Below are 21,352 nucleotides of genomic sequence, written 5' to 3'. Positions count from 1 at the left end.
CTCTACCTGTAACACCACACAGCACACTGTATTCTCTACCTGTAACACCACACAAAACACTGTATTCTCTACCTGTAACACCACACAGCACACTGTATTCTCTACCTGTAACACCACAAAGCACTGTATTCTCTACGTGTGACACCACACAGCACACTGTATTCTCTACCTGTAACACCACACAGAACGCTGTATTCTCTACCTGTAAAATCACACAGCACGCTGTATTCTCTACCTGTAAAACCACACAGCACAATGTATTCCCTACCTATAACACCACACAGCACACTGTATTCTCTACCTGTAACACCACACAGCACGCTGTATTCTCTACCTGTGACACCACACAGCACACTGTATTCTCTACCTGTAACACCACACAGCACGCTGTATTCTCTACCTGTAACACCACACAGCAGGCTGTATTCTCTACCTGTAACACCACACAGCACGCTGTATCCTCTACCTATAACACCACACAGCACACTGTATTCTCTACCTGTAACACCACACAGCACGCTGTATTCTCTACCTATAACAACACCACACAGCACACTGTATTCTCTACCTGTAACACCACACAGCACACTGTATTCTCTACCTGTAACACCACACAGCACGATGTATTCTTCACTTGTTACAGGTAGAGAATACAGTGCTGTGTGGTGTTACAAGTGGAGAATACAGTGCTGTGTGGTGTTAGACCACACAGCACTGTATTCTCTACCTGTAACACCACACAGCACACTGTATTCTCTACCTGTAACACCACACAGCACTCTGTATTCTCCACCTGTAACACCACACAGCACGCTGTATTCTCTACCGGTAACATCACACAGCACGCTGTATTCTCTACCTGTAAAACCACACAGCACAATGTATTCCCTACCTATAACACCGCACAGCACACTGTATTCTCTACCTGTAACACCACACAGCACACTGTATTCTCTACCTGTAACACCACTGTATTCTCTACCTGTAACACCACACAGCACGCTGTATTCTCTACCGGTAACATCACACAGCACGCTGTATTCTCTACCTGTAAAACCACACAGCACAATGTATTCCCTACCTATAACACCGCACAGCACACTGTATTTTCTACCTGTAAAACCACACAGCACACTGTATTCTCTACCTGTAACACCACTGTATTCTCTACCTGTAACACCACACAGCACGCTGTATTCTCTACCTATAACACCACACAGCACACTGTATTCTCTACCTGTAACACCACACAGCACGCTGTATTCTCTACCTATAACACCACACTGTATTCTCTACCTGTAACACCACACAGCACACTGTATTCTCTACCTGTAACACCACACAGCACGATGTATTCTCTACCTGTAAAACCACACAGCACACTGTATTCTCTACCTGTAACACCACACAGCACGATGTATTCTCCACTTGTAACACCACACAGCACGCTGTGATGATCATTTAAAATAAAATTTTTGCTCCCCCCTTCCCCATATCCATGCATGTATTATGATCGAGCATCTTCAGTCTTTGAACTTGAGCCCCACATTAAGGACTTTATCTGATATTATGTTATATGAGATATACTGTTTATGCCTTGTTTTTTTGTCCAGGTGGCATTGGCAGTGGCGACTCTGATACTCTCTGTCGTTTAGCATCATTTAAAGGGGGTTATCCAGTGCTACAAAAACATGGCCATTTTTGCACCACTCGTCTCCAGATTGGGTGGGGTTTGAAACGCAGTCCTATTGAAGTAAATGGAGCATAATTGCATACCACACCTGAACTGGAGACAAGAGTGGGGGGAAAGTGGTCAGGTTTTTGTAGCGCCGGATAACCCCTTTAACCCCTTCTGGACTGGGCTAATTTTCGTTTTTGTTTTTTAATCCTTGTGCTTAAAAGGCCATAGCAGTTGCATTTTTACTCCTACAGACGCACGAGCCCTTATTTTTTGCATCACTAATTGTACTTTGCAATGACAGGCTGTATTTTTGCATAAAATATGCTGCGAAACCAGAAAAAAAAATTATATGCGCTATGAAATTGAAAAAAAACCTCTTCTTTTCTTTGGGGGGGGCTTTGTTTTTACGCCATGTGCCCTATGTACAAAACTGACATGTTATATATGTTCCTCAAGGTGTTACGATTATAACGCCGTGTCTAAGAGGCGTGGCCTAGATCGATCGTGTCCTAGGCCAGCGCCTCCTGTGTGGTGTGGTTATTCGTCTCCCCCTGCCTCCCGACCTGCCCTTTGTCTGGGTGCACAGCATTAGCAGTCATTGAGCATGCGCCGCCTCCTAACCCCCGGGCGCAACTGCAATGACGTAGCCGGGTCCGCGCCGCCTCTCTGGTGTCCTCACAATTAACCCCCCGCTCCGTGTTTGTGATGTGCCTGGCCTTTCTCTGCCTATCCTGCCTCCTGCGCCGCCTCGTCCCCCCCCCCCCCAGCATACCATTGTGCCGCCTGCTCCCTGAATCAGCTAGTCCTCTTCTACGCACAGGCATCGTTGCGCTACGATCCCACTGCACGCACGCGGCGATAACAAACATGTTTATTTTTATTTATAAAATGGGAAAAGGGGGTGATTCAAACATTTATTAGGGGAGGGGTTTATTAATAAAAAAATAATACTTTTTTTTCTTTTCTTTTACACATATACTTGAAGCCCCCCACCCACTAGACCACCAGGGATGGCTGACAGCAAGTCTTCAGATGCAGCTGTCAACTTTGACAGCTGCATCTGAAGACTTAATTAGCGGGCACGGCGATCGGACCGTGCCCGCTAATGGCCGCGGGTCTAAGGCTACATGCCGCACCCAGGACCACGGCGGCCCCACTGTGAACTCCCCCATCTGCGCGAGGACGTACAGTACATGCAGTCGTGCGGGAAGGGGTTAATTGCTTTTCTGCATCATTTTTATGAAGACGCTGCAGTACTGCAATGAAACTCTGTGTGTGAACATAGCCCTAGTTTCACTGCAGAATTTTGTACAATCAGTGACGTTGTGACACCTGCTTCTGTCACTCCTTGTCTGCTCAGGTGTACACTAGAGAGGCTGGTCAGAGATAGTGAATCACTCAGGGGGATGAGAGATCCAGCCAAGCCTCCTGTGACATTAGAAATGATGCGTTAATATGGGGGAGAGAAGCTGGAGGTTAATACAAGTTTTGTAGTCCCTCCATTTTCCATTTCCGGTCAGCGGTGAAAAGCCAGAAAACCCACTGAAGCGAGGACTATTGGGAATAACTTTCTATTAGGAAGTTATATATCTTGGGGTGATAGTTTCATTTAAATATAATTTTCTCATACTGGAGTACCCCTTTAAGTAGAAATGCCATAAGGTACCTGAATTTCCCCCAGTAGCCCTGAATTAAGAAAATATATGATGGCATTGCATTTTACACAATTACCGATTTCATTGTGTTCTGTAGCTTCAAAACATAGGATATATTCACATACAGAAGATCTGCTGCAGACGTCTCTGGAACTATTACATGAAATTGGGGGTATGTAAAGTTCTTTGTACATGACACAACCCTCTTCAAATCAAACGCAACAAATCTTAGATTATCCCAAAAAATGGTTAAAGTGGTGTTATTTTCGAATCAGCTGTTGCCAGAAATGTATACAGATCTGTAAATTATCTTTAAAAAAAAAAAGTAAGCCTTCCAGTACCTAGCTGTTGTATGAGCTGGAGGAAGTCCTATAGCTCTTTCCAGTCTGACACAGAGCTTCCTGCTGCCACCTCTGTCCATGTGAAAAAGTTTCTAGAGAATCTACAAACCCTCAAAGCAATACCTTTTGCTTTGGACAGTTCCCAACATGGACAGAGGTGGCAACAGGGAGCAGTGTTTTAGACTGGAAAAAAATACATGACTTCCTCCAGGGGATAAAGTGGCATACAGTAGCTAAACAGGACTGAAAGGCCTCAATTTTAAAAATATTAATTCCTTTTAAGGGAGACCTCATAGCAGGTTTCTATGGTGGCAAATTACAGTGACAAATGTAATCTGCTTTGGTAGCTCAGTGTTATTACAAATACACTGGGTATAGCAAACCAATCACAATATGAATTGTCATAGAGTAAAGTAGATTTTTTAACCCGATCTGTAAGAACATAGGAAGATTCATCAGGCGACACAGAGAACATGTACTAAAATAACAAAACAAGACCAATGGTTTAAATGTTATTTTATTAAATACCTTCTGTCCAAGGTTTCAATGTAACAAAGCTATGAAGATCTACCAACATTCAGAACAAACAAACACAGGGTAATTGTTTTATTTTTCTATTATCATGCAAAGATTCTGCATCAAATGCCTTTCAAAGTCCTGTTTAAAACGTGATATTTATAATATATTATATATATGCTTACATTAGCCCCATAAGATAACAGTAACAATGCTAGAAGTGTATTGGTTTGTCAAATAGTGACCATACCAAGCTAAGGTTTTTATTAACTTAGAAAGACATTTCTTTTTCCCAAAGACAGTGCAAAAAAAAAAAAAAAAAAAAAAAAAGAAAAAATTATAAAGGTTTTATTTTAGAAAGATGCATTAAATACAGAGCGATTCTTATATTATTAATCAGGTAAACAGACAGTGAAGGAGCAGACCTAAAGTAGACATGCATAACTTCTCTTAATTTAACTGCATATATTTTATTTTCTGTTCGGTTTTTCCCTTTTTATTAACTGTTAAAAAGCTGAAAGCTTTTCTTCCTAATGTGTTAACATTAGAGCAGTAGGAAAAAAAATACATCCATTCTCCCCAAAACCATGAAAAAAAGCCCATCCCCGACCCATCCCCCTCCCGTGTGCTCTTATAATTTCACACAAGCATTTCAAACAGTTTAGGCCATACCTTCTTATCATCATCAATAATAATAATAATAATATCTTAGTTAATGGCATAACCATCTAATAGATTGTTTCTTTCTAATACACCTTGCACTGGTCATCTCAGGAATTTCGGAGAACATGCTTAGTCCATGTGCAAATTTCCACAAATACAGTTTCTTCATTAAGTCCAACATAGTGTATGTACTATGTAATGTATTACAAGTGGAGCTGACATACCATTACATGCACCTATCCAAACAGCTAGAGTTCAAATTGTGCAAAAATGGCAAGTTATCAACAACTTCCTCACCACCAATGAACTCAGAGAGCAGTCTGCCGTTTTTTATTTTATTAATTTAAGGCGACCAATTCTAATGAAAACCGTATTTCTTTTTGTTTAGCAATTTTACTGCAGCCTGCTCTAACAATCAGAAGGATTGTCACAAATTCCACTTCCAAAAAATATTTGTGCATTTCTGTATGTTTATCAACTCCCGATATGCAATTTAATCTAGATGACATATTGATTTGTTAGCGCTACTAGTAAGGATAAATGGAAGTCTCAAGTCTCCCAAGGGAGAATATTTCAGGTGTGGCTTCGCTAAGCACACACCCTTGGATCTAGATGATATTTTTGCAGAACAACGAGAAAGCACTTTAGGACACGGTTTATGATGGGGAGAAAAGCAGAGCATTTTACAAACATATGGAAATCTTAAAGGTTTCCTAAAAATGAAATTTGAAAACAGACGCTGTTTACCCGCTTGCAAAACGATGAGGGACCACCAGACCACACAGTTTAGAAGGTGCAGGCAAGCATAAAAAGACATGCATACATCTCTACGCATCCAAGTTCAGTGTATTGGATCACTCATGACAGATCACTCATGACGTACAAGCAGATCATTTCAAAATCTGCTGATATAGTACACAAAGCTTTATCACTGTGAAAATATATCACCCCCCTTTTACATGTATACCATCAGGGGAGTGGTTTAAATCATAAACCTCTCCAAAAACATGGCAGTTTCTATTTTAATGTCTATGTCCTCGAAAAAAGTTCAGACTAAATTACTTATATTAACATAGCAGTAATGAAATGTTCCTTCTGCAGCATGTACATTATATCACTTATTATATACCTTGCTATTTCTTTAAGATTAGTCCCTATCTAGTCCCTTGTTAACTTTGACCCTTTTCAATTCTTAGAAGCCAGTGGGCGGATGAAGACTTCTCCAGCTCAGTGCTACATAAAAAACCAAAGAGCAGGTCAGCCAACGGTACAAGGAAGGTTCCAAGAGTAATAATAAAAGGAAAAAGAAAGACAAAAATCAACACCTCCTCTTGGTGGCTCTATAGTATGAATCATTGCAGGTCCACAAACATAAAGACCACGCCAGCCTTCATAGAATGAAAGACCCCAAACTCTGCCCTGACATGATACAATTCAGCAGCTCCTCCAACAAACAGGTCTAGATTATTATCTCTTACGTGTTGCAATATGAATTTCATTTCTAATTTTCTCATATGACGCTGCCTGAGGTGGCTGCCTAGCTCTTCTCACCATCTAAAAGCAGCCACATTCTCCTCAGCCTGGTTTTTAACAAACAATATATATATACTTTGTTAGTTTTTGCTCATTTTGAAACTTTAAAAACACCTCCGTACAGCAGGAACAGACACGATGGATCCATGAAATACAACAATTAGCCAGCAGCTGCTTCAGCCTCAGAATGCATGCAGGGTTTTCGTGCATTTTTGGCTACTGCCGGCATCAATTTTATTTTTTTGAATTTTTTACTTTTTATCTTTTTTAAAACTTCGGAACGAACAGGACTATTGCCGTCGTTTGGGCGATCCTCACTCGCTCGCTAGAAAGAGGTTCTTCCAGTGGAGGGGCTGTGAAGAAAAAAAAAAAACTGTTATGACAGGTCAATTTATTTAGGATGAACTCACACAACCATCATGGCTTCATTAAGGGTAGCTTCACACACACCGTATCACAGTGGATTTTCTGCTGGGGATCCGCTGCAGATGTGATCTAAATAACTAAACACGGCATCAAATCTGCTGCAGATCCTGTACGTATGAGCGCACCGTTAAAAAGGAGGGGATGATAGCAGAGATGGACCAGTTGAACTATGGACACCAACTGTACCAGAAAGACCCGCTGACTAAAGGAATCCATCAGCTTCCAGAATGGTGTCCATAGTTTAGTAGCTTATTTTCTTTCCGTCAAATCTAATAGAACCACTGGTGGACATATAAACATTTTTAGATAAATATGAAAGTTTCAACTGGTTAAGAGAAATTTGTGCATTTTACTAATTTTTTTGTAAACTAATGAGTTATTCACAGAAAGTAGGGGTCTTGAAAAAGCAACAGGAGGAATGACAAGCAGAGAGTCCATATGAAGCAATCTGAGATTATTCCAGTATTTAGCTTAAAGCTAAAACTGGCAAAGAGCGGAGATTAAGTTAAAGGGCAACTCTGGCCAAAATGTATTTTTTAAAGTTTTAAAATTACATATGAAAAGTTAGACAAATTCCTAATATACAATAATTATGGGAAATGTACATAAAGTGCTATTTTCCTCTATTTAGTAGATCAGGTAGGCTTAAATTTCTCTAGAAAACTGTGCCGTCAGGAATCAGGCCATTCACATTAGATGTACACAGATAAAGGAAATGCCGCTCTCCCTCTGTTGTAGAACTACAACTCTGAGCATGCGCTCCAGACTGCTACTCAGCCTGCACGGGAGGGAGGGGGGCAAGGTAGTTAGATGCATCTCTCTCCCCTGCTGCCTGCTGCCGTGCGGGCTGAGCAGCATTCAGGAGCGCATGCTCAGAGTTGTAGTTCTACAAAAATGGGAGAGCGACATTTCCTTGAGATGTCAGAGCCTATGTACATCTAATGTGAATCGCGATACATGTACGCTCATTTACATAGACTACACTATATAGACACTACATTACATAGACTTCTACATATAGTGTGCCCCCTGCTGACATCACTTTTTTTTTTAGAGAGAGATTTAAGTCTAGCTGATCTACTAAACTGAGGAAAATAGCACTTTATGTACATTTCCCATAATTAGTGTATATTAGGAATTTGTCTAACTTTTCATATGTAATAACATATTAAAAAATACATTTTGGCCGGAGTTCTCCATTAAGTTGGCCCAACAGTATGTAACCTACACATTTACCTCCCTCCTACTGCCACATCAATTACATTTTATAAAAGGGGTTCTCTACCTAAAACTACTTTTAGAGTGAAAATCTATTGTAATCTGTTGTATTACTACTGTTACTTTACTCCTGATGCGCATGTTCTTCTTCAGCGCTGCGAAACCTCTCCCAATGTCCCATGTGATTACTGCCACCTACCTGTATTAGTTCCTCACTGGAGGGGGGCAGCAGGAGCCCCAGAACAATGATAGTGGACATTCAACCACTTGCCATCCCTGCGGTACCAGACCCGTGTTTCTTCTGACTGAGTGGTGCGAGGTCGCCCCTGGGCATCAATGTACTGTGTAAGTCGGATATAGGCGATGCAAGCCGCATCTTCCCCAATTACATGCACATGTGGATTCAGGATGGTGGTATGGATGGGCTTTGTATTCTTTGACAACACTGAAAAAAAAATCATAATTTTAACTACAGTTTTAATTTTTTGGATTTTTTATTTTTGTAAAAATAAATAAATACATAAATAAACATCACACAGCACTGCAGAGTATTATGGGAGACTCAAAGAACAGGACATATATTTAGGCCAGTTTATCAAAAGCATAACACAGCCACACTTCTGTGTATATCTGCCTAACGGTGGATGAAATGACCCGTAATGATCACTGATGCTGTTTGAACCATTATACCTGCAGTTAGGCCATACAGGATAAAGATCTAGAAATACACTCTTAATATGCTTGTGTGAAACCAGCCTAATTTAATTTAAATATAATTTGACAGATAGCTTGTTAGCATATTGGGCACTGCAGAAAACATGTGAAATACAATACTCACAATTGTCAAAATAAAATTTATGAAAGTCCATGCCTTCCACAAGGTTTCCAAGGGCTTCAGGTTCAAATGATGTCAAGCCAGGGTCACAGATTTTCCTTTAATAGAAAATATGCAGTTATTCAGATACGCAAAGATCAAATTACTACTAATAAAAAGATTAGCTCAGCATATTTGTGTATCTTATTAGCAATAATGCTTTTTTCGTAACTATGTAACTACTTTATTAAATATTTCAGTCTTTAGTTATATTTTAATGCCATATTATGTGCCATATATTATCCATGGCACACATTAGGTTTAATGCAAAAGTAGTACTATTTAACTTTAAGGAGTTTAAAAATCTTTAAAGGGGTTATCCAGCGCTACAAAAACATGGCCACTTTCCCCCTACTGTTGTCTCCAGTTTGGGTGGGGTTTTGAAACTCAAGCTCCATTTACTTAAATGAAAACTAATTACAAACCGCACCTAAACTGGAGACAACAGTAGGGGGAAAAGTGGCCATGTTTTTGTAGCGCTGGATAACCCCTTTAATCCAGAGTCTCCAGAAGTTCTATAGCTAAAAAGCTCTGGATGGAGGAATGAAGTCTGGGAGCCGTCCTGCATTTCTCTATCCACAGCTTCCTTCGTATAAAGCTACTGGAGATTCTGAGTTACAACATATTTTGCATTAAATCTGAAGTGTGCCTGAAGAGCTATAAAACACAGTCACTGGACTCTGGAGCAGGGAAAATATGTTCTCTTAAGCAATGTCAGATTTAACCTTTAGTAAACACTTGGTACCTCAATGTCTGGTGGCAGCTGTAAAGGAGGCTAAATCCCCAACATCAGCCCTGACCCCACTTATTTTCAAAAATCAAATCTCTTTAGCTAAGTTCTAAAGTATTTGTAGAAGGGTCAAGACAAACCATGGGGAAAACTTTACATCAATGTGATTTTTTTTTTTTTTAACTAATAACTTCTAGAACCGGCATATAGAGTGTGTTAGATAAAATCACGACCCATTAAAGAATTCACTCACGTGTAAGCTTCAAAGTCTCCATTATTGATAGCTTCAATCAGTTGCTCTGTAATCTTGATAATCTCTTGTTTCCGCACTGTAGGGGAGACAAGACAGACTGAGTAATGAAAGCCAGCATGCAAATATAAAGCCACAGCTGTTGGATCTGAAGAGATATCTGTATCATAATAATAGGACTAAAAAGCAGTGCTAGCGGATTCCCACAGTAACGCCAGAGCGCACAAGGGCAAAGACCACAAAGCCACAATTGCAGATAACTCTATAATTAAACTCTTTTTTTTCACTTGTTTTAAAAATTCTTGTGCACTGTCTTTTAAAAAATATTCTTGTGCACTGCCCATACAAGTTATTACATTTATACAGCTGTTGTGTAACATGTACATTTAACAAAAACTCTTTGGGTAAATCTTATAGAGATTGCTTCTTTACTCAAGAATCAGATATGATGGGAGATGTAACCAAAACCACAAAACAAAGACAGCCTTCGCCATAAACACTCCTTCTCTTGCATGTCCCTATTATACTCTATAACAAGTAAATTTTTTGACTGTACTGCATTAAACTAAGTCTTGTACCTACATATATATTACCGTTTCATCAGGGGCGTAGCTAGGATTCATGGGGCCCCATAGCAAGAAACTGTACAGGCCTCCCTCGGATGCACATACTCACCTGACCAAGCGAATTTCTGTGTCATTTTGTTCACCCAGATCTCCGGCGCATAAATTACGTTACCCGTGCACCAGGGAGCTGAGAAAATGAACGCTGATGGCCTGTGCCGGGTCAGGTATGTGCATGGGGTGGTGAGGGTTCTTGTGGCTGGAAGTGCAATGCAGCCTGCAGTCACAAGAGAGACTGACAGGGTAGAAAGCCCTGTCAGTGCTGGCAGATATGGGCAGTGTTGGACTGGAGTATACGGTGCCCACCAGAGGAATAACTTCTGATGGACCACCTTCCTTCTGTACAAACGAATGAAACAAAGTGGTTTGATGCTCTGGGGCAAATCGGTCTGCTGATCAGTACCCCCACCGTGTATGCACATACCTCATATGCACATAGAAGAAAGTCAAGATTTCCTGAAAATTGGGACACTGAGAATAAAGGTAAGAAAATTACCTTTCTCCTCAGCATCCCGGCTCTATGGGAAAATAACAGCAGGTTAGAAGACTAGAGTTTCCTTTAAACATCTCTTACAAAAACAGTAAGAGGACGGACGAGGTAAAGTGTTTTCCTGTGGCCTCCTGATAGCACTGATGCACATGTCAGTGATAGAAGTGTAAGGACATGGGAGTCACTAACATCACAGGCTGCTGAAATACATAAACCACCGCACCATGTTCCCTAAGGAAATGTACTGAAACATTCAGACCGCTCACACATATACACAACATGTATACTGCACACAGATATACACATGACTTCTACACACACATATACACGTGACATTCATACTGTACACATACACTTCACACACATACACAACATGTATAGTACACACACATACACATGACATGCATACTGTACACACACATGTATACTGCACACAGATCTACACATGACTTCTACACACACATATACATATGACCTTCATACTGTACACATACACTTCACACACACACAACATGTATAGTACACACACATATACACATGACATGCATACTGTACATACACACACACATACACATGACTACTACACATGCATATATACATGACATGCATACTGTACACATACACATATACTTTACACACATATACACAAGCCATTTCCACATTTATACATAAAACTGGATAGTACACACTTATGTATGCATAACTGGATACTGCACACACATATACACAACATGAATATTGCACACTTATATACACATGATAACTAGATACAACACACATACACGACATGCATATGGCACACACATACACATCAAAAATACATACTACGCACGCGCACACACACACACACACACACACACACAAGCTGGATACACAATAAACACCTATTATACAACATCACATACAAATTGAACAGACATCACATGCACACACACTTACCTACACAAATGCTGTGCTAGTATAGACATAGCTGCAGTCCAGGAGAGCAGCAGGCAAGCTATACACATATCCAGAGTGCATCTGAAGGATGAGCAGGGGACAGAGCTGAAAGTTTCCTGCTTCTCCTTTGCCTACAGCCCGGGCTCAGCCGCTTGTCTCTGTTCCCTTCACTGCTCAGCAGGGTTGGGCACACATCACATGACCAGAGGCCCAGGCTGCTGGAGACAAGCAGAGAGCCGCACAGGCAGGAGAGGAGGGGTCTGTGTGAGGTCACATGACCAGAGGCCCAGGCTGCTGGAGCCAAGCAGAGAGCCGCACGGGCAGGAGAGGAGGGGGAAGAGTCTGTGTGAGGTCACATGTGCTGGAAGGAAAGGGGAAGCAGTGCAGAGGAATTACAGCCGCTCTGCTTTGCAGGGGACCCTGGCTGGTTGGCGGGACCTCTCTGTCAGCAGTGGTAATGACATTAGGAGGTCGGCCCATCAGAGTATCCTTTGTGGCTTAGTCCGACACAGGATGTGGGTGCTGTGAGACGTAGCTACCATGGTGGCAGGCTCGGGCCCCCAATGTGCAGGGGCCCCATAGCAACTTCCTTCCCTGCCTCCATGGTAGCTATGCCACTGCGTTTCATACTGAAATTTCATGCTCCTATAGGGTGCCTTCACACACAAAAGATCTGCAGCAGATTTGATGGTGCAGATTTGATGCTGTGTTCAGTTATTAAGATCAAATCAGCTACTGATCTGCAGCAGAAAATCCACTGTGATAGTGTGTGTTTGAAGCTACCCATAGACTGTTTTAAAGTACAACATATGCAATAGGAAATTTGGTAAACTGAAATCATCACACATAAGGTACAACTATGTTAGGTTTAATACATTGGATACATTTATACAGAGATGTGTTTTAAAACGTAATTTTTATATAGGGTATATTTCACATTACTTTCTATATTTATACAATATTATGCTCAGATTATGACACAGTACAGCTTGGATACACTCTTACTGCCTGCTAAGTCCCACTTATCTCCAATTACATTTCTCACTATGACCCTGTCTCTGTTATAGCTTCATATGACAGAAGCAGTCATATTGAAAAATGTAACTGGAGATAACAGGGACTTTGTAAGCAATAACAGAACATCCTAGCCTTGTACCCACAAGAGCAGTACACTGGCTTTGTCTTGCAATTAAAGGATAAGTCTGGGCAGGGAAATTTTTTCAAACTTGCCGGGGAGGGGATGATGAAAACTATTATTTGCACTTACCTCCCCGACTCCAGAGCTGGTGCCAGCCTTCTACCGCGCTGCTCCCGAGCTGCTTCCTGAGGTAGAGACATGACTTGGGACACAAAGTTCCAGGCCCACTTCAGTCTGCAGCTGAAGCGGTGTCCCGCCTCTGCCACTGACAGGTTGAGCAGGCCTGATACATCATGTCCTATCTCTACACCAGGAAGTGGACAGAGACCAGAGCAACGGACTGCAGGCAACAGTGCTGGAGCCATGGAGGTAAGTGCACTTTTTTCCCCCTCCCCAGCAGTTTGGGAAAAATGTACCTAGTGTGAAATGTATTAGGGAAGACAAAAATTAAGGGGAGATGGCTGAGACAAATACATTTGGATCTATACCAAATGCATTTTGGGGTATAAAACACCCAAAAACCTAAAACCTGATATGATACAGAAGGCCTTTGAAAAAACAACAATAACAATGGTACTTTTATGAAAGACAAAAAAAAAAAAAAACACTTAAAATGTCAAGTATCATGGAAAAGAAATAAGCACAGTAATTTGTAAGAGCCATTGTCATAGTTTATAATGGTTAGTTAGACATCATTAGATAGCACTAAAGGGGTATTCCAATGTCAGGTAAAAAAAATATATACTGCAAAAGCATACAGTATTGCTTACAATTCAAGCCCCAATTCTGAAACCTCAAAAAAAAAAAATCTGTGTTTTGTCTGTTTATAGGTCTTTCTATGTCAGGCAGTCAATGTGCTTCTTAGTTTAGCAGTTCTTCATTACTACAATTCCCAGAATGCAGCGGTTCACTCGCTTCCCTTGCACAACACTACAGAATTACTCTAAACAACAGACTCTCTCCCTACAGAAAGTCTGAAAAAGTTGCTGTATTAGTTCCTCTGCTTCTGGCATTGTTCAGCACAAGGCAGAATTCTGTAAATGCACCACATTCTTCCCTAAATGTCCCAATAAAGGTACACACATATATAAAATGGTACTAAATGTGATGAAGTCACTCAGGGAGTGGGACTTGTGCTCAGAGACAAAATCAGCTTCCTGAGACAGCAGTGAATGATACCGGAATACCCCTTTAACAAATGAAGTTTCAGGTAGTGCAAAGGATTTAATGAAGGTAAACACTAACTACACGTATATATGGATCAGTTTGGTGTCAGGGGAGGGCTGGCAAGGAGAAAGACGTATTCTGATCAACTGCCTCTAATAAGCATTAATATATAGAGCGATTCCTAATTACAATAAAGTACTTCTCAACTGTGTATCTAACACCCCAATAATACAGAATACTCATAATCAGAGAGGGTTCACACAAACCCAAACTATCGGCATTCGAATCCTGCAGCCTGGTGAAGGGGGATTTTGGCAGGTTCACTCATCCCTATTCATAATACTTTAGAAATGAAGCCAGAGAAAAGTGAATGAGCTGCGTTTATAAATACAGTCAACTCTTCTAGTGCCTCATCGCCTATGAGCATAAGTTATTTAAAAGCCAGCCCTCCACTGTTAGGTAGGCTCTACTCTAAAAAGGAAGATTTAGGCAAGTCTGGAAAAGGACACTGATGTTTAACATATAATTATAACAAATGAAGATTGCTACTAACAAACGATCTAGGGTAGTACAGTCAAAGAATGACTAACTTACATAGCGAACTGCTAAGTGAAAATGGTACAACTGGAGTGAGCAGAGGCTCAGTCTGAGCATGCTCTACTTCCAGAGTTTGACCTGGGCTTTCCCAGGCTAGGACTTTCTCTTCACAAGACACTGTGGCTGTAAAGAAACATATATATTAACCAAAACGAGAAGGAAAATGGTCAAGAGTTAAAGTTTAACCTATTATATATCAAAGCAAGAAAAAAAAATGTCATGAAAGGGATACCACAATAAATACATATTTTAATTGGTTTAATTTTTTTTTTTCTAACTAGGTCTGTGAGACAACATGTTTATACGAAGGCTCAGAGTCAAAACTCTTGTAAATGAATTAGTGAATAGTTGCCTACAGTAATGGTGCGTTTACACAGAGAGATTTATCTGACCAATTTTGGAAGCCAAAGCCAGGAATGGATTTTAAAGGGGAGAAATCACAATCTTTCCTATATGGCCTGTTCTCTGTTTATAGTCTGTTCCTGGTTTTGGCTTCAAAAATCTGTCAGATAAATCTGTCTGTGTAAACGCACCATAATACAATGCAATCTACTATGATGATGCCATGGCTTATTTCTTGTACAGCATCTATTGCAAAGCCTAATGTATGTGGGCTAACCCAAACGGCAGCACCATTTATAACACTCTAAAAATATGACGTTCTGACAGAAAACATAAAGAGAATGGTGTCCTCCTGTGATGCATGCCACATAAAAAATGGGCAGGTCCTACTATGGATCCGCAATTGAGTCACGAGTCACTGTTCTCTATTAAACAGGTTTGTGCATTGTGAAGATCCTACGGAATGAGTCCTAACCGACCCAAATAATCAGGAATGTGAAAGTGGCCTAAACCTGTGAAATTCATTTTATAAATGTTTTCAATATTTTCAAATATATTTTCTATATTTTTTAATGCACAACAGAATCACTTACATATATGCATGCAAAAAAAAAAAAAAAAGGTTCACAGCTTATTTTATAGGTCTCTGATAGTAAATCACAGCTCCTAAATACAGAAGGGCAATATCTCACATACATGCAAATGAATGTGAACTACAAAGTAAATGAAATTAAGAATAGGTGTGTATAGACAGCATACAGGACCTGCCAAGGGGCAAATAGGATAGAACACAGCACTCCACTCAGAACTTACTGGCTGCCCCACATAGCCCAAACTGTGACTGCAAGGACTGAGACTGCATTTTGCTCTCACTTAGGCTCCATCCTTGGAGAAGCAAAGGGCCATCCCCAGGACAGGGAAGACATGCTAACCAATAGCAACAAATACGAGACAATTACTAAGGGCTAATATAAGAAAGGACATGTTATATTACATATTTATCACTGTCAGAATGTATGTTTGTTTTCTACATTTATATTTTTAAAAATGTGATTAATATGCCCACAAGCATAAGAAAATCAAGGTTTGAGAAGTGTCAAGCGTCCCTTCCCCCATTTTGTCTCCTAAGTAGGAATCCATCCTTGAACTAAAAGCCAAAGCAATCTGCAATCTGACAGACTGGTTGACAGACATGTTGTCTGATAACACCATTTCTCAGGCCACGTACTCCTAGAAACTAGGTAATGTATGTTATAATATTACAGATATCCATACATTTTAAGGAATTGTCATCTAACCTCACTGATTTTAGGTTTATCTGGTTGACCCTATAAGGTGTATGTGTAAAAAAGATGGCTTGGGCGTGTTAGATTTTATTTGACTGACCCTTCTGTAATTTGCTGGCAAAGCTGTCTGGTAGCAACTTATCTTCCTTCCGCCTATTCACAACACTAAACAGAATGGTTGCAATGGCAATCTGAGTAAAAAAACGCTAACTTGTTTGCCCACTGTTCTCGCCATAAAGCATCAAAAGAAAAGGGATAAGAAGCTAAGCAGTTGTGTTATGACTGCTTGGACCCCCACCGATTCCCAAAAACATGGACATTTTTCCTGAAATTAAGGGTGTGCACTACATGTATACCCCCCAGCAATAGTGTGCACTAGTGTCCACTATCCAGCACTTCAATCATTCTCTGTGGGATCCCAGCGGTCAGACGCCCACTAGCTTCTAATTCCCAATTCTGTGAATAGGGGATACCTTCTTTAAAGGAAATTTTCCTTTCTGAAAAAAGGTTTTTAAAATTTCAGTTCAGTTTTCCTGGATTTTCAAGAAAGTAAGTATATCATAAAAAGCAAAACATTTTATGATGTGCTTACCTTACTGACTCTCTATGCTTGTCCCATCCTTTGTTATCCATAAAAAGGACACATGACATGCCATTTTATGTATAATGATAATGTGCCACCTAAATCAGGCGAAGGCTATGTTCCCACAAAGTAAAAATAAGTGCAAATAACGTCCATTGTTGTTAAACAACAGCCGTTATGAATAATTATGATCATTAATAACGAACATTGTTTTGCAACAATGGCTGTTATTTGCCGTTTTGTTTACATTGTGGGAACATAGTCGAAAAGAAATCGCTATGGACTATCCATCATCATACAAAGAAACAGGCAGCATACTAAACAGACCCAAAGTATATAAGTATATAAGTATATATATATAGTATATAGGAAATCTCAAAGATTACAAGTCAAAATAAAAAAAAAAAGGAAAACACTATATAAAAAAGTGAATAAAACACCAACATTCGGAAAAAGTAAAAAGCATGAGACCAGAAAGACCGGTCAAGTGGCTGCGTAAGTAGTATGTAATGCACAGGAAGTAGCTTTTTTTTCCCCAATGATCATACCTGAAAAATTGTTAGGTTTCATCTGATCTAAAAGTGAATTAACATTAATTCATATGATAACATAATATGCACACTTCCAATACATCTCATTGGTTATTCTTACACAATGTGGCTCTTTTAAGGCTAAAGTGCTACAACATTACAGGTCGATTTATAAGGAATAAATATTTCATGGTATGGTCTCTGCTTTTCCTTCATAGGCAGGTCTGCCATTTGTAACCACTGTAAAGCCTGTCTTGGGATCAGCTTTCTGATTGCAGATCAGGTTTGTTCTTTCTGACATAAAGGCCACATTATGTTCATTATATATTTAGTGCTCTGAACTGCTTCCCTGGTTCTTGATGGTGTAAGAATGCAATGGTATTTACAAGCTGCAACATGTTAAGAGATGCTGATTGTTCCACAGGATAAACTGGGCAGACAGAAATCAATGGCCGATTCTTAATGCATTAATCCATTGGTAAAGATTGTTATGGAAGATGCAGATTCACTGTTACCCAATGTCATTTTCCCTTTTAGCGTTATAAATAAGTAAGCATTGTCTTGTAGCTTTAAAGATTGATGTCTCTTCTCCCTGTGCTCTGCTTCATCTTTACTAAAGTACATGTTGTCTTAGCATTTCACTGCATGATTTATGAGATGCAACACATGCCGTTACTATGATCTGAGGTAGTGCTACCCAGGCAGTAGGCTCTGAACAATACAAGTAAAGTAGACACTTCTATATTTTGGTGGAGTCAAATAATCACAGGAAAGGCATGATCAAGTCTTAATTGAATGATCAACTCTAATGTCTGCTTGACATTAACAAAAACTTATACGATCTGTAAAAATTGTTAAAAGTTATTATAACTCTTAAATGACTATTAAAAAGAGACCATTCAAAAAATAAATTTACAAAATGTCATTTTGCATAGTTTAAATTTGAAGAACCCTTTTAGGTTATGTTCCCAGCGTATTTTTTCTCAGTATTTTGCAACCAAAACCAGGAGTGGACTAAAAACATAGAAAGGGTATGTTCATACATTATTTGCCAATAAATGGTGGCCATCCCCTCAATTTCGACAGTGTGTTAACATAGCCTTTCTTTGTTTTTAATCCACTCCTAGTTTTGGTTGCCAAATACTGAGTGTGAACATAGCCTTATATTGGAATTTTATGCTGCTTGAATTACAAACCAAAACCCCATGTTGCATGCTTTGATGATATCTTGACAACAACATTTTATGAGGTCTCTCAAGATCAGTATACATATAAAAATAGCTATGACAACAGAAGGAACACGATTCTGTCTTTTCGTAGAATCTAGATTTTTGTAAAAACATACAAATTATACTGACAAAACAAAATCTATAGACAAGTCAAGAGGTACCCATTGATTGTTTCTAGGAGAAGATGTGAATAGGGTTCTCAGCCCTATTCTTGCTGCAACCCAATAATACAGGGGTGTAATAAAATGTTAAATATATTCACAGGCCAAAAACACATCTTTTTACAAACATAGGTTTGGCTCTTTAGTAACCAGTGGTGTGAATGGCTGATATGAAGTCATCTTATAGTTAAGCCACAGGCTGCTATACCTTTTAGGTCTTCATCTTCAGTTGTGGTATTACAACTTTCAGTTGATCCCTTGGGGAAAACAAAGAAAAAAAATATGATTCTAAGAATTACTTTCTGTTTTAAAACAGTTCATCATATTCTGCAGAGCAAATGTCTGTAAAAAGGATACAATCTGCACCATAACCTGTATATAATGATGCATTGCCAACAATAATGTGGAACTCAAATACCTTACAGCTGTTCTCTTCGAGACATTAACAGATTATAAATATTTATAATGACAATGTTGTGTCTAACGTCGAATTTAGAGGGTCTCTGGGCATCGCTGGTCTTCGGCACATTGGTAAATTATAGCAGTCTATCTGTTCTCCTAATTTATATACTTGTACTGTAAAAGGTGTAAAACCAACAATAAAAAAATAAAATATCAACAATACCAGTGTTAATGAATGTTAAATTATTAAGCATCTGGTGCTGGCTTGTATATCTATAGGCAGTGCCCAATGCAAGAACATTTCCCTTTTTGTAAGGATTATGGAATTTTACGGTGGCACTGAAACAGACAGTAGAAATAAATGTGCATCATGCACAAAGTAATCCTATGAAAGGAAATATTACTTTATATATGTTTCATATTACTTTTGAAATTCCTAAATATAACCTTATTTTCCAGTTATTCTCACATACAAATGTGGTACACTGCTATGCAGCTTTAATGAAAGCACAAGTAATACTGGTTATTATTAGCACATAAGAGCAGAACAGCTTTGGATGATCAAAAGACGCATCACAAACAGGTAAAAATATTCTATGAAAGTTATTTCCGTAACAATTAAAAGATAGGATGGTGTGCATTACTCATGCAGGACCTGCAAAATCTGTGATGTTCGTTTAGGGAAAATCATGGGTGGGCAACAACAAGGGTTTTGTATATGGATAGACTCTTATGTCCAAGGTAAATTCTGTAATTTTTGCAATGTGTTGTAAGTGTCAAACAAGTAAAATTGTTGAAAAGATTAAAAAAAAAAAACACAAAAAAAAAAAAACCCCAGTAAAGATGGTATGAATAAAGGGCTGATTATGAGCGGAATGTATGCTTTTTAAGAATGTTGATTATCACCCAGTATAAAAGATCATGTGATCTGACAATGAAAAAACGTGGTAGGTTGTTACCTGATCGCATATTTATGCAGCCCCCAAAAAACAACTCTTAGGTCCTCATGTAAAAACAGTATGTGATGTAGACAAAAATGGAAGCAATCAGCTGCAAAAATGATTTAGGGATGTTTGTGCAGTTATGTTATGCATGGATCTACTTGACTTGTATACATAATAGCAGCAATAATCTGTACATGCAGAAGGACCTTAAAGGGGTACTCTGATATCAGGTAAAATAATAGTGATAATTATAATGCAGAGAAGCATACACTATTAGTAATTTGTCTAGCCCAGATTTTAAAGTGTAACTGTCATTTAGAAACAACTTTGCAGAAATCAATAGTACAAGCGATTTTAGGAAACTGTAACAAGTTTTATTAGGCAAAAGAGCACTGAGATGTCTGACCTGTAAATACAGCATTTTCTGTGCCCAGATAGTCTCCACACTGCACAGGCTGTTTGTCTGCTCTTCCTGCTCACCCATCCCCCTCAGCATTCCCCCCCCCACTGTATAGGTGATAAAGGACACAGCAAACCCGTCATGACTTTGTTCCTCTGTGATATAGACAACTTTGCCTGACAAGAGTGTGTGTGGATGGGTTGTTTGAGAACAGAAGTAAACTCTTTTGCCTAATACAACCTATTAAAGAGTTTCTTAAAATCACTTGTACTACTGATTTCTGCAATGTAGTTTTAAATGACAGTTAAACTTTAAATCACCAAAATCCATTTGTTTTGGGAGTCTTAGTCCTGTACTTCCTAGGTGTACTCCCTAGTTGTTGAGCAGTTACTCAGTACTACAATCCTGGAATTGCACTGCATTTCCTCAAGTCTTGTTTAGCACAGGGCAGCATGTGTAAATACACTTCACTCTACCTAAATGTCCCTAAATGACAAAGAGGTGGTGTACGGCTAATCAGAGGTGGTGATATCACTCAGAGGGTGGGTAATACGATTAGTGTTATATATATATTGGGGTAATAGTCTATTTAAATTTTTCCGGACAACAGAATACCTCTTTAAGTGAAGGGCAT

At 39.4% G+C, this 21,352-nt stretch overlaps 1 protein-coding gene across 13 annotated transcripts in view; it reads right to left on the bottom strand.

The window, feature by feature from the left end:
* Nucleotides 1–4,176: 4,176 nt before the first annotated feature.
* CAMK2G (calcium/calmodulin dependent protein kinase II gamma) overlaps nt 4,177–21,352 on the bottom strand; it is a 198,501-nt gene continuing 181,325 nt past the window's right edge. For 6 of the 13 annotated variants that reach the window (XM_069980584.1, XM_069980586.1, XM_069980585.1 and 3 more), the window contains 6 exons: nt 19,181–19,229; nt 14,839–14,964; nt 9,891–9,966; nt 8,872–8,966; nt 8,233–8,478; nt 4,177–6,742 (listed from right to left, as the gene is read on the bottom strand). In XM_069980584.1, the coding sequence (XP_069836685.1) occupies nt 8,246–8,478; nt 8,872–8,966; nt 9,891–9,966; nt 14,839–14,964; nt 19,181–19,229 (579 nt within the window). In that variant the 3' untranslated portion in view covers nt 4,177–6,742; nt 8,233–8,245. Of the gene's footprint in view, nt 6,743–8,232; nt 8,479–8,871; nt 8,967–9,890; nt 9,967–14,838; nt 14,965–15,996; nt 16,111–19,180; nt 19,230–21,352 lie in introns of all 13 variants that reach the window. The other 7 variants (XM_069980589.1, XM_069980592.1, XM_069980590.1 and 4 more) reach the window with 2 other exon arrangements.

The sequence above is a fragment of the Dendropsophus ebraccatus genome, chromosome 8 (assembly GCF_027789765.1).
Source record: "Dendropsophus ebraccatus isolate aDenEbr1 chromosome 8, aDenEbr1.pat, whole genome shotgun sequence".
Lineage (NCBI taxonomy): Eukaryota > Metazoa > Chordata > Amphibia > Anura > Hylidae > Dendropsophus > Dendropsophus ebraccatus.
This window is presented reverse-complemented; position numbering and strand designations above follow the sequence as displayed.